This window comes from Malaya genurostris, chromosome 3 (genome assembly GCF_030247185.1).
Source record: "Malaya genurostris strain Urasoe2022 chromosome 3, Malgen_1.1, whole genome shotgun sequence".
NCBI classification, from domain to species: domain Eukaryota; kingdom Metazoa; phylum Arthropoda; class Insecta; order Diptera; family Culicidae; genus Malaya; species Malaya genurostris.
Genome location: NC_080572.1, coordinates 226,787,494 through 226,810,114, shown reverse-complemented (window position 1 = coordinate 226,810,114; position 22,621 = coordinate 226,787,494). Strand labels below are relative to the sequence as shown.

General features: G+C 35.4%; 1 protein-coding gene across 1 annotated transcript in view; it reads left to right on the top strand.

Annotated features, from left to right (window-relative positions):
• LOC131434470 (uncharacterized) overlaps positions 1-20,086 on the top strand; it is a 63,649-nt gene extending 43,563 nt beyond the window's left edge. The window contains exons 2-3 of the mRNA XM_058601203.1: positions 4,483-4,955; positions 5,025-20,086. Of these exons, the coding sequence (XP_058457186.1) occupies positions 4,483-4,955; positions 5,025-5,338 (787 nt within the window). The 3' untranslated portion in view covers positions 5,339-20,086. The remainder of the gene's footprint in view (positions 1-4,482; positions 4,956-5,024) is intronic.
• Positions 20,087-22,621: the final 2,535 nt, after the last annotated feature.

Genomic DNA, 22,621 nt, shown 5'->3' with positions numbered 1-22,621 from the left:
TCAGCTATGCAATTCTTTCTTCAGAAAAAAGACTAAAAATCCTTCAGAAAAAAGACGACCGCTAAAGTCAAACAATCATTCTGAAATTTTCACAGAATAATCTAAACTAATTTTCTAAGAGATTGTCAGTTGGGGTTTTTGATAAAGACTGTCCCAGAAAGTATGAACGCACTTTGATTTCGCTGTAAATAATTTACAAGTGTTAGATATTCAAATTTCATTCGATATACTGATAATATTAGACTACACTAACAGAATATTATTCTCAACATTTGCTACTTACCCATTGTGGACTAGCTGGCGCACCTTCTTGCGAACGTTCCTCATTAAATTCCGCACAGACTTCTTGGCGATAAGTTTTGACACTTTTTTCCAATCTTTTTCGAACTGTTGAATGGTTTCGGCTGCCGAGACATGTTTCCTAAGATGTGCCTTCGTTAATGCCCAAAACTCCTCAATTGGTCGAAGTTCTGGGCAATTTGGTGGATTCATGTCTTTTGGGACGAAAGTGATATTTTTGCTAGTGTACCATTCTACCGTTGATCTCTAATAGTGGCAAGAAGCAAGATTTGGCCAGAAGACAACAAGATCCTTGTGGCTTCGAATCATGGGTAGAAGTCGTTTTTGTAAACATTCCTTGGTGTATATTTCGTTGTTCATTGAAGTAGTGGTGATGAAGGGTTTCGAAACCTTACCGCAGCTACAAATTGCCTGCCAGACCATAGCTTTCTTACCAAATTTTTCGACTTCAATTGATGTCTCGGACTGGTTTAACACTTGCCCCTTTCGCACCGTATAATATTGTGGTCTCGGCAAGGATTTGTAATCGAGTTTCACGTAGGTTTCGTCTATGATTATGCAGTTCAAATTTCCAGCAAGAATCGTATTGTACAGTTTTTGAACCCTCGGCCTGATCGATGCTTCTTGTTTCGGACTACGTTTTGGTTTTTTTCTGCTTCTTATAGGTTATCAGCTTCAAACGTTCTTTAGCATGAAGAACATTTGACTTCGAAGTGCCCACTTTTTTGGCCACATCCCGAACTGAAACCTCCTTCTTTTACTCGAACGCCTTCAGTATACGTTTATCCAACTAAGGGTTAGCAGGACCTTTTTTTCGACCCGTTTTCGGTTTATTCTCAAAGGTGTTATCCTCACCGAACTTCCTGATTGCATTTCGCACGGCTTTTTCACTTACTCGTTCCATTTTTTCTATCTTTCTCAGTAACAGTCCGCGTTCTGTGCACCATTTGTACAAAAGTTTTCAACGTTGTTCTGCTGAAAGTTCACGCATTTCGAAACAAACTAATGAAAACGAATAAACAACTGCACAAGAGGTTACAGAAGAGTGTAAACAACAGTACGCAGCCATAAAAATTAACAGACTCTGAAACAACCGCAGCCATAAAAATTTACTGATTTTAGAACAGTCTTTATTCGTCACCGTTTCTGAGATCATCAGATTTGAAGCAGCCCTTTAAAACGCCTTAAAACACACTGGCCTCAGCCTTAAAAGGTATGCTCTGATATTGAGTCATGCAAGCTCGGAATTCCATGTTATGTCGTTTCCCCATGAGAAATTGACAACTACCTCTGGATAAATTTTGAGTGCTTAAGATTAATTTCTAATTTATATTAGATGAACTAGATTGATAATGAGAAATAGTTAATCGCTTCAATCGAAATCGCAGAATGGTAGAGAAACTTAACGCTAAAAAACTGCTTGCATAGAAAACTTGAACACAAGATTGGCGAAGAGAGGCTTAATTATCGAAATCGCAAGTATGTGCAAAGATATAATTGCATACATTTGGGATAATGATGTAATTTCGTCGATTGTAAAACAAATTGAACTTTTTGATTGTACATCATTAGAAATTTTGGTCAATCAGTGCCATCATGAAGAGACGGATATCATCGCAGCAACATTTAACATAGAATAGACACCAGTGCGAGAGCGAATTTCTCGCGATGACCTGCCTGAGAATCAAAGGTTAGTACGCTGCTGTGGGGATTCTCTCTGAAGCAACAAACGGTCGCTTATTCTCGTTTCGCGATCCGATTCTACATGAGCAGTTGATAATTGCGATAGAATCATTTTACTATTGCCGCTTATTTTAACTATGTGCATATAACCTTTGTATACTTATACATTATGTGTCTATGAAAATGTATGTGAATGCTCCACACAAGGGTTTTGAAATATTGCAAACTAGTATGAGAATCATCAAGTCGAATCATCGATTCGATTTTCTACAATAATTGTCAACGTGCGATTCTCTCTTGGTAAATTCCACGCAGCACCGATCAATCTCAGACTATAAATTTGTTTAAGGGCCGTGAAATACTCAGAGTTCTTGTAGCATCTTCTACCGGTTTGAAAATGTTGTATACAATATAGATAAATATCGAGCAGTTTCTGTCAAATAATCGGCAATCACCAACACTGCGTAGGACTACATCTTTGTTTTCTATACATTGATGCGAATTCAAAATAAGGGTTCGAGGATCTACAGCACAACCAATTTTGAAAAGATTTTCAATTGAATGACACCTAATGATTGGACATATTTCTACGAACCCGGCGAACAACATCGATTCGAGTAGATATAACTATATATTTTAGATAGTTGGAGGTGTAAATTTCAATTAATAACAAGACATGTCTAATTTTCGCCATTTCCCAAGCCACTATCATAATTTTCTCAAACAGGGACGACCGTTTCGTATCCATAAGAGCATGGTTTTCAATTGTATTCCGCTCTTTAATGTGCACGTTTAAAAAATCGCAAGCATAAAACAAGATGACCAAACTATCCAAACGTTTTACCGCAGAAATCCGGTAACCTTCAAAATTGTTCATGGAGAGTAAATTTCGGAAGAGCACCTTTACAAATAAACTTTCCAGTTGTAGACACTAAACGAGAATGCCAGCATTCGCTTCAACTTTATTCTGTCTTTAAAGTTTACGTTATTAGGAATTTTCAACGTAAAAAAAGGTTTTCATTATGTATATGTATTATTGGATATGTATAATATAATGGATAATTATGGAACGAAAATTATCAGTATTTGCAGGAAAAGAATGTTCTAAATCGCATCAATTTCCAAGATGGCGACTTCCGGTTCATTGATATACCTTGAAAATTTTTACAATATGGGTATTTTCGGAACGGGTTTGATGAATCGGAAAACGATGTTTGAGGTGGTTCTGAATTCCAAGATGGCCACTTCCGGTTTATTGATTTTCCCAAAAAAAAACATACAATATGGGTATTTTCGGAACGGGAGTAGATGTCGAGAAACGATGTTTGAGGTCGTTCGGAAATCCAAAATGACTGTTTCCCGTTAATTACTATTCCTTGAAAGCCCTTACAATTTGTGTCGATATTAATCGAATTGTTCGAAGACCTCCACAAGATACATATTTTAGGAACGGGCTTCATGAGTAGGAGCTAACATTTTTGAAGCAGTATAAGATTATTTTGAGAATGAGAGAGTGGAGTAAATGCCCCGAACATGGATAGTGTAAGGAAAAATTGATCGGGTTTTACGAAAAATTGGTACTTCTTTACGAGTACAGTATATTTCTAGCAAAAATATTCACAAGAGGGAGAGGGAATAAGTATTCTCAACATTGATCTGAATTGACGAAATCATACAATCAAAGTGCATTTTTTACGTAAATTGAGAAAACTGTCGACTCAAGGTGATGGAAATAAGTTTACAACAACATTTGTATTAACTGAATCATCATTCTATAGGTTTTCCTCCCCGGTTAACGAACAAAATTGTTAAAGTCGGGGTAAAATAAATTATATAAAAAAGTTATTCTATAGTACGAATGTAGTCATGATGTTAAACAGCCTTCCGATATAAAATAATCATTATCAGATAGAAAATTTTGAGAATTTTTTTTTATAAAGAGGAGGGAGTAGCAAGTGTTAATAGCCATGGAAGCCAAATGTATTGAAGATCGAATGTGACGAAGAAACACGGAAGTACGTTACAAGCACATATACATATGAAACTCGGATGTTACTAAAAAGGTATTTATAGAGAGAAGAATGTTTTGAATGTTTCTAACAAAAGTGTTCAAATATAAAACTGACCAAATTTGTCGAAAATATCATGAAAATTATGATTATTGTGAAATCTGAGAGGGGACACTGATCATTCGCAATATGAACATGAACGGAATATTGTTCAATCGGGTTTCCGTCTAAGTTATGTTTCACTATAATCAGAGTATTTCACTAAACAGGACAACTTTGAGAATTTTTTTCGGCCTTCCCTTCACGAAACATTTCCGAGCAACGCCGGGTAATTCAGCTAGTAATAATAATAATAATAATAATAATAATAATAAGATATCTTAAAATATTTAAAAATAATAACTAAGCGCTCAAATGTCATTTTCAAAAACATCACGTCAAACCAGACCAGACTTGAACATAACCGCTTCCTTTCTCTTTTCGTTCATAGGGAGGAGGCCATTGTGATGGCGAATCTTCGGAAGCGTGTTGCTGCATCGGATCTGAACAAAACTCCACGGAGAGTCGTCACCGCTCCGACTCTGGACGACATCAGTATCAACGATACCGGCCAAACGCAAGACTCGATGGACAATCGACCGCTACTACCGAAACCGGCCGGTTCGTTGTCGGGGGCGGATCGCAAGGATCGACAAAAGAACGGGAACGATGGAGGCGAAGAATCGCCCAAGGTTAAAATTGTCATGGATAAGGATTTCATTTTCGAGTGCATGTGCTGGCATAACGAATACCGGATGAGACATGGAGCGCCAGCGTTGAGCATCTCCTCGGAACTCTGTGAAATGGCTTCCCAGTGGGCCAACCATCTGGCAAGTACGAACGAGTTGTACTACCAGAGCGGCGGGACTTACGGACAGAACATATTTTGCTGTCCCGCGAACTCTCTGCTAACGGATTTATCGGGTGAGTTGCAAGCATTCTTAGATTGTTTTATTTTTTTTTCACATCCGTCTAAAACCTGGCTTCAATCAGGTCAAGAAGTAGCGACTTACTGGTACAGTACGAATCGAAGATATGACTACTTCAAGGAGAGCCACTTACTACACACCAACGTCAACACGGGTCATTTCACGCAGATGGTGTGGCGGGCCAGTAAATACTTCGGAGTCAGCAAGTCCATCTCCAAATCCGGCAAACTGTTTGTGGTGGCCTACTACTACCCGGCCGGCAATGTGATGGGTGAGTTCCGGCAGAATGTGCTGCCACCGATCGTTACGAGTGACGATCCACACATGTCACGCCCTCCTTCCGCTAAAGATCTGGATAATCTGAGTGCTTCCCACTGAGTAAATAAGAAACGGTGTTCCATCATGTAACATATAAGATATTTTCTACGCCAAAAGCTGACCGCTTGGATTTCATTGTGTTTCAAGAGACTTATTCAATCTTATGTACAGGCGTTGTAGAGAGACACTCGTTCGGTTGCTAGTGTATAATGACAACCTAAATCAATTGCTTTCAAGACTAGCACTAATATTTTAGCCTGCTACATCCATGTTTAATCAAACAGTGCAAATTAGTTTACCATGAACAAAATAAGAAATAATATCATAACCTCGCGAGAGCCTTCCACTCACATTGTTACGGTAGAACAATCCTAGCTGTAACAGCATAATAGCTGATGGTAGTTTAGCTACTAGTTTACTCACGCTTCCAGCTGTTTCATAACAACGATGCTGAGAGAAAAGATACACAAACGATGAGCTGCTCTAGCCAGTGCAAAAAGCAGCTAGTTTTTCGATAAAATCATATTACAACTCATTAGACTGCTTCCCGTTGTGAACCAAAGAAAGGATATAATCGAATATTAATTGAATACAGCATATAATCATACAGCACTTAGAAATTAGTTTTAGGCAAAATTAGATTATCATGCAAACACGAACAGAACAATGAACGAAAGACTGCCCTGTGGTTGGTGCCAGAGATTTCGTGTTCCGTGACGTATGACATATAATTTCAAGCACCAATCACATCTCAGATCCATCTGCGCCATGCAGCGGGTTTCGACCTCAACACAGAAAAAGCATCATTCCAATCAAGCGCATAATTGGCATGGACATAAAATTAACTTTTAGAGTAATTTTTTGCTAGCACGATGACACAGAATATTTTATACATAAAAAAAACCTCTGTTGAAAACAATTGTGAAAATCTAGATTAGTTAGTATTTAAATCATAACTGGATGTAAATCAAAATTCGATCAATCGAAACGTTAGCATTCTAATTTAGACAGTAATGCTATAAAAGTTTACCATAACTATGGAACAGCAAACCGTTCGCCATCAGAAAGAAATTGGACACCGTTTTCAAACTCCCGAGTATTAGAATAAAAACGACAAAGCGGAAGACTTCATATTTATACAGCGGAATATAACGGATCTGCTTTTGAGCAGGGGCGTAGTCCGAGCTAACTATTAAGTACATACCTGTAATGATATATCCTGTAAAATAGCAAACTGTACCCGCAACCTTCGCCGTACATAGTCGATAAGAAACGAACAAACGAAGCCAACATAAAATCATCACGCACCCTTAAGTGAGCAGTAGTGGTGGATATTGAATTCATGTGACTCTGCGATAGGTTATCTCGATTTGACACGTTCTCGCCGGTACGTGCGCTTTCCATCGTCCAACACACATACAAACTGACACACCATCCACTGTCGCAATTTTTTACTTTCCACTACTCTAAGTATGTATACAATCTAGAAATCTGTATGCTCAGCTTTTTGATTACAACACAATCACGACTTATTCGTCATAAGTAAAAATCACGCGGGTGAGCCCAGGAAAAGTTTCGAAGTTGGAGAATTTATTCGCCACGAAAATGTTAATCACAGAGAACTACGTGCCCAGCCGTGTGCCTATGCTCGTAGGTTAACGCGGATTACATACCCTTAGGTGAGGAACGTCTCGTAATTCCAACCGTTCGGTTTTTATTGCACCAATGCTATATCTATGATTGTTTGTTACGGGTTTCTATTTATATAATAGCGATAAAATAATTCACCGTCCAATAACCTCGTTCTCGAAGAACGGGCAGATTTTACGTACGTCATAGTTTGTACCATGACGTAATTCTAGCACTTCGCGTGCTAAACTGTTTTCCATTTCACACGTTTTTGTTTTGACGTTGAACTACGTCTTTTTCGCCTATTTTAGCATGCCAATGCACAGAGACATGATACAGCTGACCACAAAGCACTTTTTTGGTGTAAAATAGTCAGTAAAATCGATTCCTTGTATTTAGAAGGACCGCACGAAACGCTATCATGTTCATTTTACCCCAAGTTCTCTTTTTATACTGCATTGTATTCAAGCTTAGCTATATAACACGAAACCGAAGAACTTGCAGAAGAGCGAATAGAGTGTTTCCGATGTAAAAAAAGTCTGACAAATCGATTGCATATATTTTTATTGACAGCAGAAAACTCGTTGCACCGTTTTACCCCATTTCTTTTCTAGTTATAATATTCAGTTGAAATATGATCTACAATCCAAAAGCAGATCCAATGCGATCTATCAATATTGGTTCATACTACGTGCAAAACATCTGTGATCCAATTGAACACAATGGGAATGACAGTACTAGCCTGTTTAACCCGTTTTACCACAATTTATATCAAAAGTATCATACGTAATTCCTGATTACAAATGAATTCAATGACCGCACGAATCTTGTTATACCATTTTATCCCAATTTATCCTTTAACTGAGTCTTAAGATTTTGCTCCACATTGAATTCATTTGTAATCCTATTCATCAGGTCTTTCTTCGTAATTTCAATCGATTTTCATCAACCGCAATCAGCCTGCTTTCGGTATGTGGAAGAAAGTTTAACCAGAAATACGGCTTATGATCTAAATTGGGGTAAAACGGGTTAAACAGGCTAGTACTGCCATTCCCATTGTGTTTAATTGAATCACAGATGTTTTGTACGTGATATGAACCAATATTGGTAGGTCATATTGGATCTGCTTCGTGGATTGTAAATCTGAACTCAACATAAAATTATATTTGTCGGAAAATTGGGGTAAAACGATGTAGCACGAAGCATGCGATCATGAACACTATCTGTAAATTATTATTTGAGGTTATATGCGAAACATAGAACTGTCTTGTTTAACCAAAATTGGTCCAAACACCGATCAGTAGTATTTTTTTTCTGTAAGTTCACGGAAGAAGATGACTGGGGGTAAAACAGAATACAGTTGTTTGCGGTCAATCTTATTAAAAACGATCAATTTATCTAACTTATGAGCATGTCAGGAATACCTTCCGATTGGTGCAATTGATTTTTTCCCTGAGTTTCACAGTTAGTTTTCAAAGTAAAGTCAGAAAAAAAGGAATTGTAGCAAAACGGGCATGATAGTGAATTTTGCGGATCTTCTAACTAAATCGATAAATCGATTCTACAGAAAAATTTGCATAAAAAATACTAATTTTGAAAATATTTGCTCATGTTTTTAATAAAATTATTGAGCAAAGTTGCGGTTTTGATCGTTTTTTCCCCACTGTTCAATATCTTAATAACTTTTTTTGCTCGATTATTTGCTTTAATTATTTTACTAATTTTAATTTTGTCTTGAAAAAACACCAAATGTTTTAGAATAGAATGAAACGTCGAGAATTTTTTTGTTGGAAAAAATCGACTCTTCAGGACTTCCGAAATCGAAAATATAAATATATCTATCCAAAAACCATGCGTCTCCATCAAAGTGTCACCATCCGATGGAGACGCATGGTATTTAGTTCTGAAAATATCGCAGTTCGCACGCCTCGCTCGATTTACCAAGCAATGATATAGGGCATGCATTAGTGAACATGTGTGCCAGCGGACGGTAGTAATTCGTTTCTAACTTCAACATCTTGCGAGATATTCTGGAGGTTTCGAGGTTAGCTATTAGCAGTCCTATTAAAAACTATAAACCAGATAGAAATCACGTCAAAGCGCTTGCAGCAAGTCCCGAAGACCCAAAAATAACGTAATAATTCGCTTCGTCGATTTTCTATACAAACAACATGTTCTTTCAAACTTACTATTTTCAGTTTTTTGCGATTTCCTAAAGAGGACTCCTTTATTAAACAGTTTCAGAAAATCGTATTATTTTATTGCTTTAATTGAAATATGTATTAACTGAAAATTAATTAGAAACTAAGGTATGTATGAAAATCTAACTTCATAGGCTTTCGCAAATATAGTTCATCGCATTTGCTTGCACTTAGTAGTCTTTTTCCGATGTTTCATGGAGTACTTTTCTCATGTATCAGACCAAGCCCGTCTATTCTGTATTTAGAAGTCGTCTCCATACAGCTTAGACTATGACCACTTTTTGAAAGTCATTCAAGACTCGGATACTGCGTGCGTAAACCTCCATTTGATCGTTCTACATTGCTTGTTAGACTTCTCTTTCTCTTGAACCTGCCGAATCACATTCAAGAATCATGTTTCTCTCACTCCTTATGAAATACAACCGTCCGCTGGCAACATGTTTACTAATGCGTTCAAACGAACTGTTCCCCTATATCATTACTAGCTAAATCGAGACATACGTACGGGCGTGTGTAAATAATTTTTGGAATTAAATTTTTTCTTAAACCCTGAACTCAAGTTGTAGATGGTAACGCATGATATTTAGTTCTAAGGGCATGTGATATATGATTTTAGAACTAAATACGATGCGTCTCCATCGGATGATGACGATTTTATGGGGACGCATGGTTCTCCGAATGATTTATTTTTTTAAAGTCTGATATTACACCCGTCCACATTTTTAAATATCTGAAAAATACAGCGTAATGTAGTCATAACTGATTTATTGTTGATGTAAAATCTAGAGTGGAACATAACTTCTGGAGAGACTTCAGGTGCAATACTAATTAAATCAACCTCATATTAAATTTTTTGCCTAAAACCCGATATGATACTTTTACTCTTTTAGCATCGAGACGAGTGGACATTTGAGGATTCCTTTGAAATGCGTTAAGAACTCACCTTATTCTAGTTATTTTTAACAAGTTATTTACCCCTTCGTCTTTAATTTTCACAGTCAGAAGATCTTTTCATTGTCTAAACACATACCAAATTATGGTCCTTATTATCGTGAAGTGAAGTGAATATATGACCTCATTGAAAAAATGTCTTTCGTTTGCCTATGTTTTAGTCAGGTGCAATAATAGTTTCATTCATATTCGTATTTATTTGTCATTTCATAGTATACAAAACAACCGAAATTGAGGTTTTACAATCCCAGTTAGGTTTAATTTGCTTCCACATGCACATTCGTTTGTTTCCTTTTTTTTTTTGGAAATATTTCAAACTGCAGAAAAAGAAACAGAAGGACTATATATACATCTAAAGCAATTAAAAATGCAATCATGGTTACAATCTATACAAATAACAAATAAAAAATTTAATTTATTTCATAAATCATTGAGATCGATTTCAAATGCAATCATTGAACTGGACAGTACGAAAAGCAGTGAATCCGAACCTCAACAGCACGACCGATTCCACAGATTGTGTTTTAGTGGTCGATTTTAATTTTTTAATCGGTATCGCTTACAATTTGTGTCACTCTATCTAACTACGAATCAAAACGAATAGACGTCCATGAATTGGATAGAACAATTGTGGTAGGCAGAATGTTAATATAATTTAAATACTGTGTTAAACAATTGACAGCTTGTTGAATTACGGGTAGCAATTAGCATTTTAATTTTAATTTCGTTTTCAGATGTGGCAATTTTATGGCTCTTCGTATCCCAAATCAAAGGTTTTTTTTCAACAACCTTGATTCAGACTAATTTCGAAAAAGTCAACTATATTCTATACTATAATTGATTTTTGAAATCAATTACCTATGTGTGAACTTGCTACATGATATTTAAATTATTAAGAGAAGATGAATTTTTTTTAGTTGAATACTGTTTGCAATAATCCGTGAATGAAGTAAATATAAAGTGCAAAGCAGAGTTTTTTAGCAAGCGAAGCGGTTCGAAGAAACCACAACCCAAGTTCTGCAATTAAAACTTTCACATGGATTGTAATTGGAATTAGATTGCATATTTATCATCTTTTTGCCTTTCTCATATAGAAAGGTTATGCAATCACTGTGAATCCCGACTTTCGAACAGAGGCCCAAGTTTCATATATCATTCTACTCAGTTAGCCGAGTCTATGTGTGTGTATGTATGTATGTGTGTATGTGACAAAAGTCTTATGACCTCACACAATTTTCCTGAGTTCAATTTGGATCCGACTTCCGGTTCCGGAATTACAAGGAAATATGTGAAAATTTATGAAAAAACCGCCGCCTCTCAAACGATTTTCTCAAACTAAGGAGCAAATAAAAGGTCTTGAAATACTTCCGAAAGCACCGATAATAGTGAAGAAAAGCTTCAAAAAGAGAACTCACTTGGACTTCTCAGCAACGGCTAAACCAATTTTCACGAATCATGATCCAAATAAAATCTCTCATTGTCTTAAAAGATACTGATCAATTTCATCCAAAGCGACTTCCGGTTCCAAAATTATAGTACGATGAGTGTCAAAACATTCAAATCGTCATTCAAAATGATGCAAAACTAGTACGCTACGGTACATGCGGCTTTGCTCCATTCGCAGCGTGCCTTGTTCAATTTCGTATAGCGTGCAAGGTTGCCATATTTAAATCCATATTTTTCAGTTGCAAAAAATGTAAATTTCTAATTCTTATATTCAGTTTGTACCTACTTGTTAGTGTTATTACAAGATGATGATAATCGTTATCATAAAAGTACACTTATTGCCTTTCTCATATAGAAAGTTTATGCAATCTCTTGAAAAATTAACTAGTGAAAATTGACCCAGAGGGCTTAGTGTTCTATATCATTCGACAAAGTTCATCAAGCTGAGCAACGTATGTGTCTGTGCGTGAATGAATGTGAGTATGTGTCAAATAATGTCACTCAAAAAATAAAAATCTCATAGTCCCATAGGTTGCTATTGAATTTCACACCGTCATTTAGAACGACGCACAGTGATTCGAATCAATAAAAACGTGGACATAAATCAGTAGCTGCCAAACCGTTATTTTAATGCATATAGTTGCTTTGAAGAAATTATTTACAAATATATACCGCGTAATTTGATCCTATCAATAATTGTTCATGGCCTACTTTGACAAAAAATGTAACCATAACTTTTTTTTTTGAAGAGATAGAATTTTTTTTTCTTCTACAAAGTTTTAGAACTGTTAAAAATAATTTACTTTGTCAAATATACCAAAAGTCTAGGTTGCACCGTTTCGGATATACAAAGCGTTTTTATGGCAACCCCCTTAAAATCAGTTTTTTATTCATAAATTGTTTCGAGTTATTTTGTTATGCATACTTTGTTTGGAATAATTTTAGAATTTATAAAATCGCATATTTTTGTTGAAGGTAGTGCATAGGTTTGTTCTTTCCTGGCAAAGTTATGCAACATTTTACCTTTTTTTACGTAGGATAAAACCTTGCACCGAATCGAAATATGCAACTTTATGCAGCTGATTTTTACAACATTTGTAGGAAAAAATGTGCCCAATATCATAAAAAAAAATCTAAGTGGAACTCGGTGGAACTTTTTTTTTAGGTCTTTTCAAAGTTAGTTTCAATTACTGAATTATGGCAACCCCCTTAAAACTAGTTTTCTAGTCATAACTTATTTCGAGTTATTTTTTTATGCATACTTCGTTTGGAATAATTGTAGAAAATATAAAATTTCATAATTTTTTAGAAGCTAGTGCATAAGTTTATGCTTTTCTGGAAAATTTATGCATAATTTTACTTTTTACCTAAAAACCCTTGTGCCGAAGCGAAATATGCAACTTAATGCAGCAAACTTTTATAATACTTATAGGAGAACATGTACCTTATCGAATTTATTTTCCAATGAGAATATCTTGAGTAATATTCGTGTGACTCATTTTCACTATGGCCATGCTGAAACAATGAATGGTTAAAAAACAGAGGGCGCACAGTAGTCCAAAACTGGAAAAAGACGGCCAAAAGTCTGTACTTTCACTGATTTTTAAGAGTTAACGTGTCTTCGAAGAAGTTTTACATAATTATATAACGCTTCTTCTGAAAGTAGCACCTTAATTTTTGTTAAGGGGGTATTACCGATTTCGAAAAAAAATAATTTTGTTTTTGACGAAAAATTTATTTTTTCTATCTCATTTCAAAGAAAAAAACATTTCAAGTATTTTTGCTGAAGATTTGAATAATGTAAAAAAATATTTTTTGAGATATTCGCTTTATTTTAAAAACAGTTTTTTTGGATTTACCTACATAGAATTTATCTCTATTACCTAAGTATCTACTACAAAGTTAGCATTTAAATGAGTAACTTTTCCCAATACTTTTCACAACCTAATCAATCAACTAGGTAGTTAATGTTACCAGTTTTGATAGTTTTGTAATCAATATTCGAAATCAGTGGGTCAGACGCTACTAGGAGTCTACAAAAAACATCTGTCATCGTTTTTTCACGGCCGAAAAATTATCAAAACTTTAACACATATTTAAAAAATGGAAAAATGTTTTCTAGACAAAATATGATAAAGTATTGTTAAAGTACAAACCTTTACGAAGAGATTCCATGTTTAAACGTGTAAATAAATTGAGTTATCGCGAAGCAACACGATTTTTGAGACGAGATGTTGATCGGGCGACGCTCACTGCAAAAGTGAGTTACAGAAATAGCAGACGCGTGACGCCCTCTGTTTCTGACCCATTCATGGTTTCAGCATGGCCATAGTGAAAATGAGTCACACGAATAGTACTCAAGATATTCTCATTGGAAAATAAATTGGATAAGGTATATGTTCTCCTATAAGTATGTTTAAAGTTTGCTGCATTAAGTTGCATATTTCGCTTCGGCACAAGGTTTCCTAGGTAAAAAAAGGTAAAATTATGCATAAATTTTCCAGAAAAGAATATACTTATGCATTAGCTTCTACAAAATTATGAAATTTTATATTTTCTACAATTATTCCAAACGAAGTATGCATAAAAAAATAACTCGAAACAAGTTATGACTAGAAAACTAGTTTTAAGGGGGTTGCCATAATTCAGTAATTAAAACTAACTTTGAAAAGACCTAAAAAAAAGTTCCACCGAGTTCCACTTAGATTTTTTTTATGATATTGGGCATATCTTTTTCTACAAATTTTGTAAAAATCAGCTGCATAAAGTTGCATATTTCGCTTCGGTGCAAGGTTTTATCCTAGGTAAAAAAAGGCAAAATGTTGCTTATTCTGCCAGGAAAGAACAAACCTATGCACTACCTTCAACAAAAATATGTGATTTTATAAATTCTAAAATTATTCCAAACAAAGTATGCATAACAAAATAACTCGAAACAATTTATGAATAAAAAACTGATTTTAAGGGGGTTGCCATAAAAACGCTTTGTATATCCGAAACGGTGCAACCTAGACTTTTGGTATATTTGACAAAGTAAATTATTTTTAATAGTTCTAAAACTTTGTAGAAGAAAAAAAATTCTATCTCTTCAAAAAAAAAAGTTATGGTTACATTTTTTGTCAAAGTAGGCCATGAACAATTAATGATAGGATCAAATTACGCGGTATATATTTGTAAATAATTTTTTCAAAGCAACTATATGCATTAAAAGAACGGTTTGGCAGCTACTGATTTATGTCCACGTTTTTATTGATTCGAACCACTGTGCGACGATGCAAAAAGGGTAAATTCTTCTATATTTGGCTTAAAACTGATTCAAATTGTAGCTCCCGGTTCCAGAAGTACCGGAAATAGTGGTCACAAAGTTTTAAACGAGACTCACTCAGTTTTCTCAGAGATGATTTGATCGATTTCCACAAACAGGCTCAAATAAAAGTTCCTATAGTCCATTAGGTTACTGTTTAATTTCATCCGGGTCCAAATTTCATCCGGTTCCAGAACTGTAGGATAAAGTGTTTTTAATCATTTAGTGCGACGATGTAAAATAAAGAAAAATTCTTATTAACTTGACATAACTGTTCACAAAATGAAAACGAAATGTTAGTTTCTTACTTTATTAAAGATTGAAAAAAAATTCTTTACAAAATCTTCAAGTGATATTTTTGAAAATATGAGTAATATGAGAAAGTCATCATTACACCACTAGGTGGATTGAAACAGGTTTTTCTGTTCTGATATCATTGGCCGAGAAACTTTTCAAATTCACATCAGGGATCCACCAAACATAAAAAGAAGATGCATTTCATCTTGGAAAAAGCGGATGGAAGTGAATACGAATAAAACTGGCATGTCCTTTTCACACTTCCGAATATCAATAACCGATTCCAGAACTTGACTCGAAATCTGGGACAGGCTCAAAATTCACCTGCAAAATTCTGATTCGTAATCCAGATCAAGAATGTAGTTCTAGAGCTATGGAACTGAACTTATTTTAAGAATCCAGAAGTTCTAAAAATGGATGTACCAGAATTATGGAGGTGATATCCTGGACTCAAATTTCGCACATAAACTAAGGAAATATATTCAGTTCCCAAATCTAGTCAACAAATTAGTTCCAGAATCCGGAATTAGCTTCCAGTTCAGAGTCATAGTTTAAATTTTTGAGCCTGTAATTTTGATTCAAATTCTGAAACCAAAAACATCATATTAACAAGATATGGAGGTCTCACATTTCTCGAACATGGCGTTGCTGAACACTCCGCTCCTTCACTACTATCTTCACTGTTTTCAAAAGTTTGAGAAAACTTATTTTTCGAGCTTTCCATACGGGTATCTGAAACTTTTAAAAATTTAATCATAAATTACTGATCATATTTCTGACGGCATAGAGTAGGAATGATGTTTTTGCGATTAGTAAAACTCGAGATATTCACGATTAAGTTCTACCCACAGAGCGAATTTTGAAAAGACGCCACTTAATTGGGTTGGTCGTATTCACGAAAAAAGAAGCCAGTTGTCTGGTCCTATCAAATACGTTGCCAAGAAACTACCGACAAGTTTTAAGTTTACTTTTCACCCAATACAAGGGTTGTGTGCAGGAACTTAATATTAAGTAAATGAAATCGATGTGGTTTCCACTTGGTCCTGTGTAAAAAAAAGTACTCAACAGCAAGTTGGTTCTACTCAGAAGTTGAGTTCATTCTATTCAACATTATTTTGATGTGGTTTTCCTAATTTTAACTTCTCGCATTGAACTCCCGCTGTTGGGTGGTTTTGCTCTTTGTTTCCGGACAGGAATCGAAAGCGCGAATGAAAGGTGACAGCTAAAAAAACTCTCAAGTAGGGAAAAAAACTCACATGAAAAAAAAACATTATTTGACTTCTTTTTCCTTCATTCTGAGTTCTTCTGAATCTTTTCTTTCATTCGCTCCTTCCTTTGTTGTCAAAATACAAAGAGCCAAACCACCCAACAGCGAGAGTTTCGTTCAATAAGTTAAAATTATATAAACCGTATCAACCTGAAATTTAGTCAATACGACTCAACTGCAGATTAAATATAACATACCATTGAGTAAATATAACTCATCTTTAAGTATTTTTGGCATGTGTCTTACGAAAAGCACCTAGATCCACTTCACCTGATATTAGGTTATTGAACGGAACCTCCAGATCGGATGGAATGTACTTAAAATTAGGTTGTTTTGCGGTTCCGTGTATTGTTCCTTCTCCACGCAGGTTTTGCGGCCTCCTGTCATGACGCCATCTTGTTGAGATCTGAATTGGAACTTCAAAATCAGCTGATTGCATCGTAAATAAGCAACTACTAATGCAATTTGTTTACGGTTTATCTTGTTGCAATAAGCACGAAAATTGAAGAATTTTGGGTCGATTCTCTAACAATAATTTGTCGGTTTACCTAAAATACAGCAGATAGTGGTTTAGGACTTTGAGTGAAGGAAATTTTCACAATTTGAAAATCTCGATAAGTATCAAAACATCGCAGTGTTTGAGGCTCAAAACGCGAGGGGCTCAACGTAATCGGTGTACTTTCAAATGGCTGGTGCTAACATACCGGTGTCAGATGGCGGAGGTTTTGCTATGGACAATCTAATGCAGTGTCTCACTACTAGAGGCGCTCGTGTGTTATGATGATAGTTGCAGTTTCATCTGCCATAATTTAAGCAAATACGATATTCAATTTAAATAAAGATGTATGGTCCACGGTTACAATGTTTATGGGCGAAAACTAATGTGGAAAAACCACTCATCGATTTAAAGCAGTTGTCATTCAGAGTTGACAAAACTTAGAACTAAAAAAAACGGTCGAAAGCAAGGTGTGTATGATGGCGATTAAAGGCGGCCCTTACACGAGAATTATTTTTGTCATTTTTAATGATGACTAAGTAATGATATTTCAAATTTGCATAGAAAACTCGTCATTACTGGCACCATACACGTTCATTAAAATGATATTATTTTTTAGTAATGACACTTTTAGTGATCCTGTAAGGTCCGCTATACGCTCTGTTAAAATGACAGTTGTTGTATTGTTTTGTATTACCTGGCAGTTTAAATAGAACCGCTTAGCAGAAGCAAACTTATTTGATTTTAAACTCTTAGATAAGAGCGCGACGTCAGCGTTGTAACACATGGGCTGAAAAGTTTCGGACTGTTTTTTCAGGTCTGCGAACAGCCAGTAGTCGCTGGGAGCCAAATCTGGCGAATACGGTGGATGTGGGAGCAATTCAAAGTTCGATTCATGTAGTTTTTCCATATGCGGTCGTTTCTTTGCAATTTCAACCTTCAAACGCTCCAATAACGCTATATAATATTCAATGTTAATAGTATTTCCTTTCTAAAGATAGTCGATAAACATTACACTACGCACATCCCAAAATACTTAGACCATAACCTTTCCAGCCGATTGTTGTGCTTTTGGGCGCTTTGTACGAGGTTCACCAGTTGTTGCCTACTCAGATGACGATCGTTTTGATTTTGAAGCGAAGTGATGAATCCATGTTTGGTACATTATCACATATCGACGCAAAATTCCGGTTTGTTACGTTTGAACATGGCCAAACACTGCCCAAAATCACCAACACGTTCTCGTTTTTGGTCAACAGTGAGCAAACGCGGCACCCACTTTGAACAGAGCTTTCTCATAGTCAAATGCTCATGCAATATAAAGCCAACACGTTCTTCTGATATCTTTGCGATGTCAACTAACTCACGCAACTTCACTTTTCGATCTTTCAAAACGATTTTGTGAATTTTTTTCAAATCAACGATTTTTTTTTCAAGTCACCAACCTACGTTTTATTGTTGTTTCTGATTATGTGGAGTCTCCATTTTCAAGCTATTGCTTTGCTTGAATGGCACTTTTTCTCACCAAGAATCAGTGTAAAATTAAAACACGAAATTGTTTTTGATCCATTGATCTGAAGCATCATTTTTAACACAATAACTCACAAACTAATGAATAGAATGTCATAAAATTTTAACAGCTGTCTTTTAAAGGTTAGTGTTAACTAAAAAAATGTTAACTGCAATAAAACTAACGCCATCTATGTGTTAGGCCATAGGGTCTTTCCAGTACATGTATTAATCCTAAGCAAACTAACAACATTCCCCTTCCCATGAGCTGTAGATAGTACAGATTTATTTCATACTTAACTTAGCAAGCTCCGTTGAAAGGCTCTCTTTTAATATTCGCGACACTACACTATGCTCTCATGTGTTACTAGTGTCTTCTGTGGATGTTGACTCACCTACCCCGTAATAACGTATGAAAGCATTAGACGAATATTCCCTACATGTAGCTAAAAACAATCAATAAATAAAATGTGTATCAGAAAGCTGAGCTATACAATTTTCTCCACACACATTGTTTTCTCACGACACGTGTTGGCGACGGTACAAAACGTTTATGCATATAAATCCGTCTAGTATGTGATGTAATTGCAATCTCAATGTGAACGTTTTGTCGCAAGTGTCATAAAATTACCAATTGCGAACCGATGCCATAGCTAGTAAGTTAACCAATAGAGCGCTGAGAGAATCAGTCGACGCTAGGTAATTGCCACGCACAGCAAAGCAGATATTTTTATGATTGAAATATGTTGCCACCGTTAGCTGAAAACATTCGATATACTGATGAAAATGATCCTCTATATTGCCTTATAATGCCTCGAATTATTTGATAGATAAAATGTTAAAGATAAGTAATATAATCAAAAATTCCATGTAGTCATTACACAGGCATAAAATAACTATTACAATCAAAACGGAGAACATTAAACGATGATAGGCGTGGTTCTTATTAGTGTTGAAATTATTATGGTCTAACAGTTTTGGATGAAAGGCCACTAATGATATTGGAAGTATAATCACAATATATAATATGCACTGAGAGCTAATATTAAAGGAAGAAAAAGTTTATACATAAAGCAATTTTTGAAACGCATCACTGTTATTGATCGGTAAAATTTTATAGCGAATACTTTTACAGCTAGTTGTTAAAATTATTCCCCAAAACACAAATTAATGTATTTCATTTTCCGTGATGATTGATACGTCTTTCCGTTGCATTTTTGTACCTTGATCAACAAAATATAGAATATATGAAAATGCTTCCTTTTTATACATATAGCGGCTACAACAATATATTAATAACGAAAAGATGATTATTATGAATGTAGAACAGACGAAAAACAAAACTTGTACAGAGCAATCACATCTAGAATGATAGAACTCAGAAGCAAATTAATGAGGCTAACATATTTCGAGAAAAATCGAACCCAAAAATACCTATATATATAAACACTGTTGTAAAGATAAAAAAACAACGCATAAATTAAAACGCCGGCGAGAGAAAGAGACCATCGTTTCTTTCTGGCAAGAAGCACTATCCGGGCAAGCCACACGCCCGTGGATTGTGCTGAAGATTATCGAATGACACGGCAGTGTCAAGCTAAGAATAGAACATCAGGTGCTGGAATTAGACATTAAGGCTTTCCGCATGAGTGAGATACTACAAACAAAGGACGAGCCACAGCCATGGCCAGGTGTAGAAATAAATGAACAAAAGTATGAAAAAAAAATTATTCGTAACGCGTTATTTATTATTTGATGATATATCACAATCATCAACAAGCGGGGGCAACTTTTGCAAGGTATTTCACTAAACGATTTTAATCCGCTTATCAGTCTTTCCTGTGATGTTGTTTTTGTGGAGCTGTTCTTTTTGGATCGAAACATAGAGAAGAAAATATTAATACATTAGAAGAAAAACCGATTATAGTTTCAAATAGAAATTTCCTTCTGGCGTAGCGGAGACCGTGGCTAGGTGGCCGAAGGGATTGGTTTGGTAAAGTACCTTTAGCAATAGCTTGCTCAGTGACGACATCTTTAGTAATTTTTATGAGGCTATTAGGTCACCTATGTAAGGACCTACTTTCAGGCGTTTTGGTGTAATCGTTTTCAGCTCAGGTGAGTAAATTTCTATTATATAAATAAAGTAGTATGTGTAACACGAATATATTTACACTATGTTCCCAAGAACATGGTACCGCTGAAAAGGGTATTCCAAACTCCACAAAATGCTATAACGGTTTCCAGTGTAACCTTACTTTTGTTTTTGTAAATCGTGATTGGTCGCGAAATCATTCGTTAGGGTAGGTTAGCTGAATTTTGTGTGGGGTTGTATATTTAGCATAGGGCAATGTACACTTTGATATTCGTGAAATGTTCTATCTTTTGTGAAAGATATTAGATATTATGCTAATATTGATGATTACAAGGAAAAATATACATGATAAATAAGTAACGAAAATAAATTCTAATGTTCAACAAATAGAAATAAGAGATTAAAATCATTAAAAGTGGGAAATTGTTCCCACAAAAGATGATTTCAATATTTCATGAATTGAATACTATCACAAGTCTTAGCATTTAAAGTTCTTGACAGGGTTTGTCAAAGATTGACTTCGAGCAAAACTCGTCCATCCGCATAGAATCTGCTGTAGATGTCGACACCTCTCTGGAAACGTCACACCTCTCCCTAACGCAAGTGCACGAACTGATTCGAAGGAACGTCAAGGTCGTAGATGCCGATTGATCCAAATTTTTACCGATTTCCCTATAAACACTCCATTGGGGAAAAAGAAAAATTAAACCAAACGTAGGCGAATACGCTGGTAAAGAAGAAGATAGAAGTGAAAGCTGTAAAAAGTTCGGTTTTTATTCAGTAATCAAAATGTCACATAAATACTCAAAAGTTTAAAAAAAATGCGTAGATAAAATCCAAAAGCAAAACTCGGTCAACCAGCTCCGGTCTCCCCTTCCAAAACATGTCTTGTTTGTTAGTCAGTATTCATTCCTAATATTATTAAGGGATTACATAAATAGTGTAAACAACAGGACGCAGCCATAAAAATTGACAGATTCTGAACCATTGCGAAATGGCAGCGGTTTTTGGCTGCGCCCATACTTTCTGGGACAGTCTTTACCTTCCGGCTCGAGAAAAGAAGCCCAATGACTCTAGGAAGTGTGAAAAAGATTCTATTTCGATGAATTATAAAGAAAACAATAGTACATGTTTTGTTATGTTTTTGAATTTTTTTGTCGTTATATGTGGAATTCTGCCTCAAAAAGCTTAGTTTTTGCGGTGAGCACGATATCTCAAAAACTAATGAATCTATTATTTCCAATTTTTCAAGTGTTGTTCCCAATTGTTATAGCTAGTTCGTGAACGAAAGTTTTTGTGTAAAAAATGCACGATCGGCAATGCTTTTTTCGAAAAAATAAACATGTAAATAATATAGCTCTGGAATCGCTTAAAGAAGTATTCAAACCATCAAAATGCCATCCGCCACTGATCTAATGACTGAATATTTTTTGAATCTTTAAATGCTACGCGAAAAGTACGAAAAGAATCATTAAATGCTACACGAAAACAAGTACCTGAAATCAACATGCATGTTTGCTTTCAAATAATTCATTTGTTGCCTTTTGCAGAAACTACCGTCTGGTAACTTTTATGTGCTAATATTTATGTATTTTTGCCTATCATTACGCGTGACCTTGTGCATTGATGAGATACCTAAGTTTGATTCTCCTGATAGAAGGAAAAATTTTAGCTGCGACCCTTGTCACGTCTCACTTTTCCGCACTTTAGCTTCACATCCTAGAGTACTAATTTTCACATTCTTTCTGCGCTTAAAATCTGTAGTTAGTTTTATATCGTTTAAAAAACCCTTTTCAATCTACCTAGCGGTGTAATGTCGCGCTGTATTTCCAGAACCGGAAGTCGGATCTAGATCAAATCTTTGGGAACTTTTTGAAGAATTTTAAGAGCTTTTTGCCTTTCTCATATAGAAAGGTTATGCAATCACTTGAAAAACCGACTAGTGAAAATTGGCCCGGAGGCCCAAGTGTCATATACCATTTGACTCAGTTCATCGAGCCGAGCAATGTCTGTGTGTGTGTATGTGTCAAATAAAATTTTTGAATAGAATACCACAATATTATATGTACATGAGAAAGGCATCATTACACCACTAGGTGGATTAAAACAGGTTTTTGCATCTTAGTTTATAGAAATCTGTTCAAAAATTTC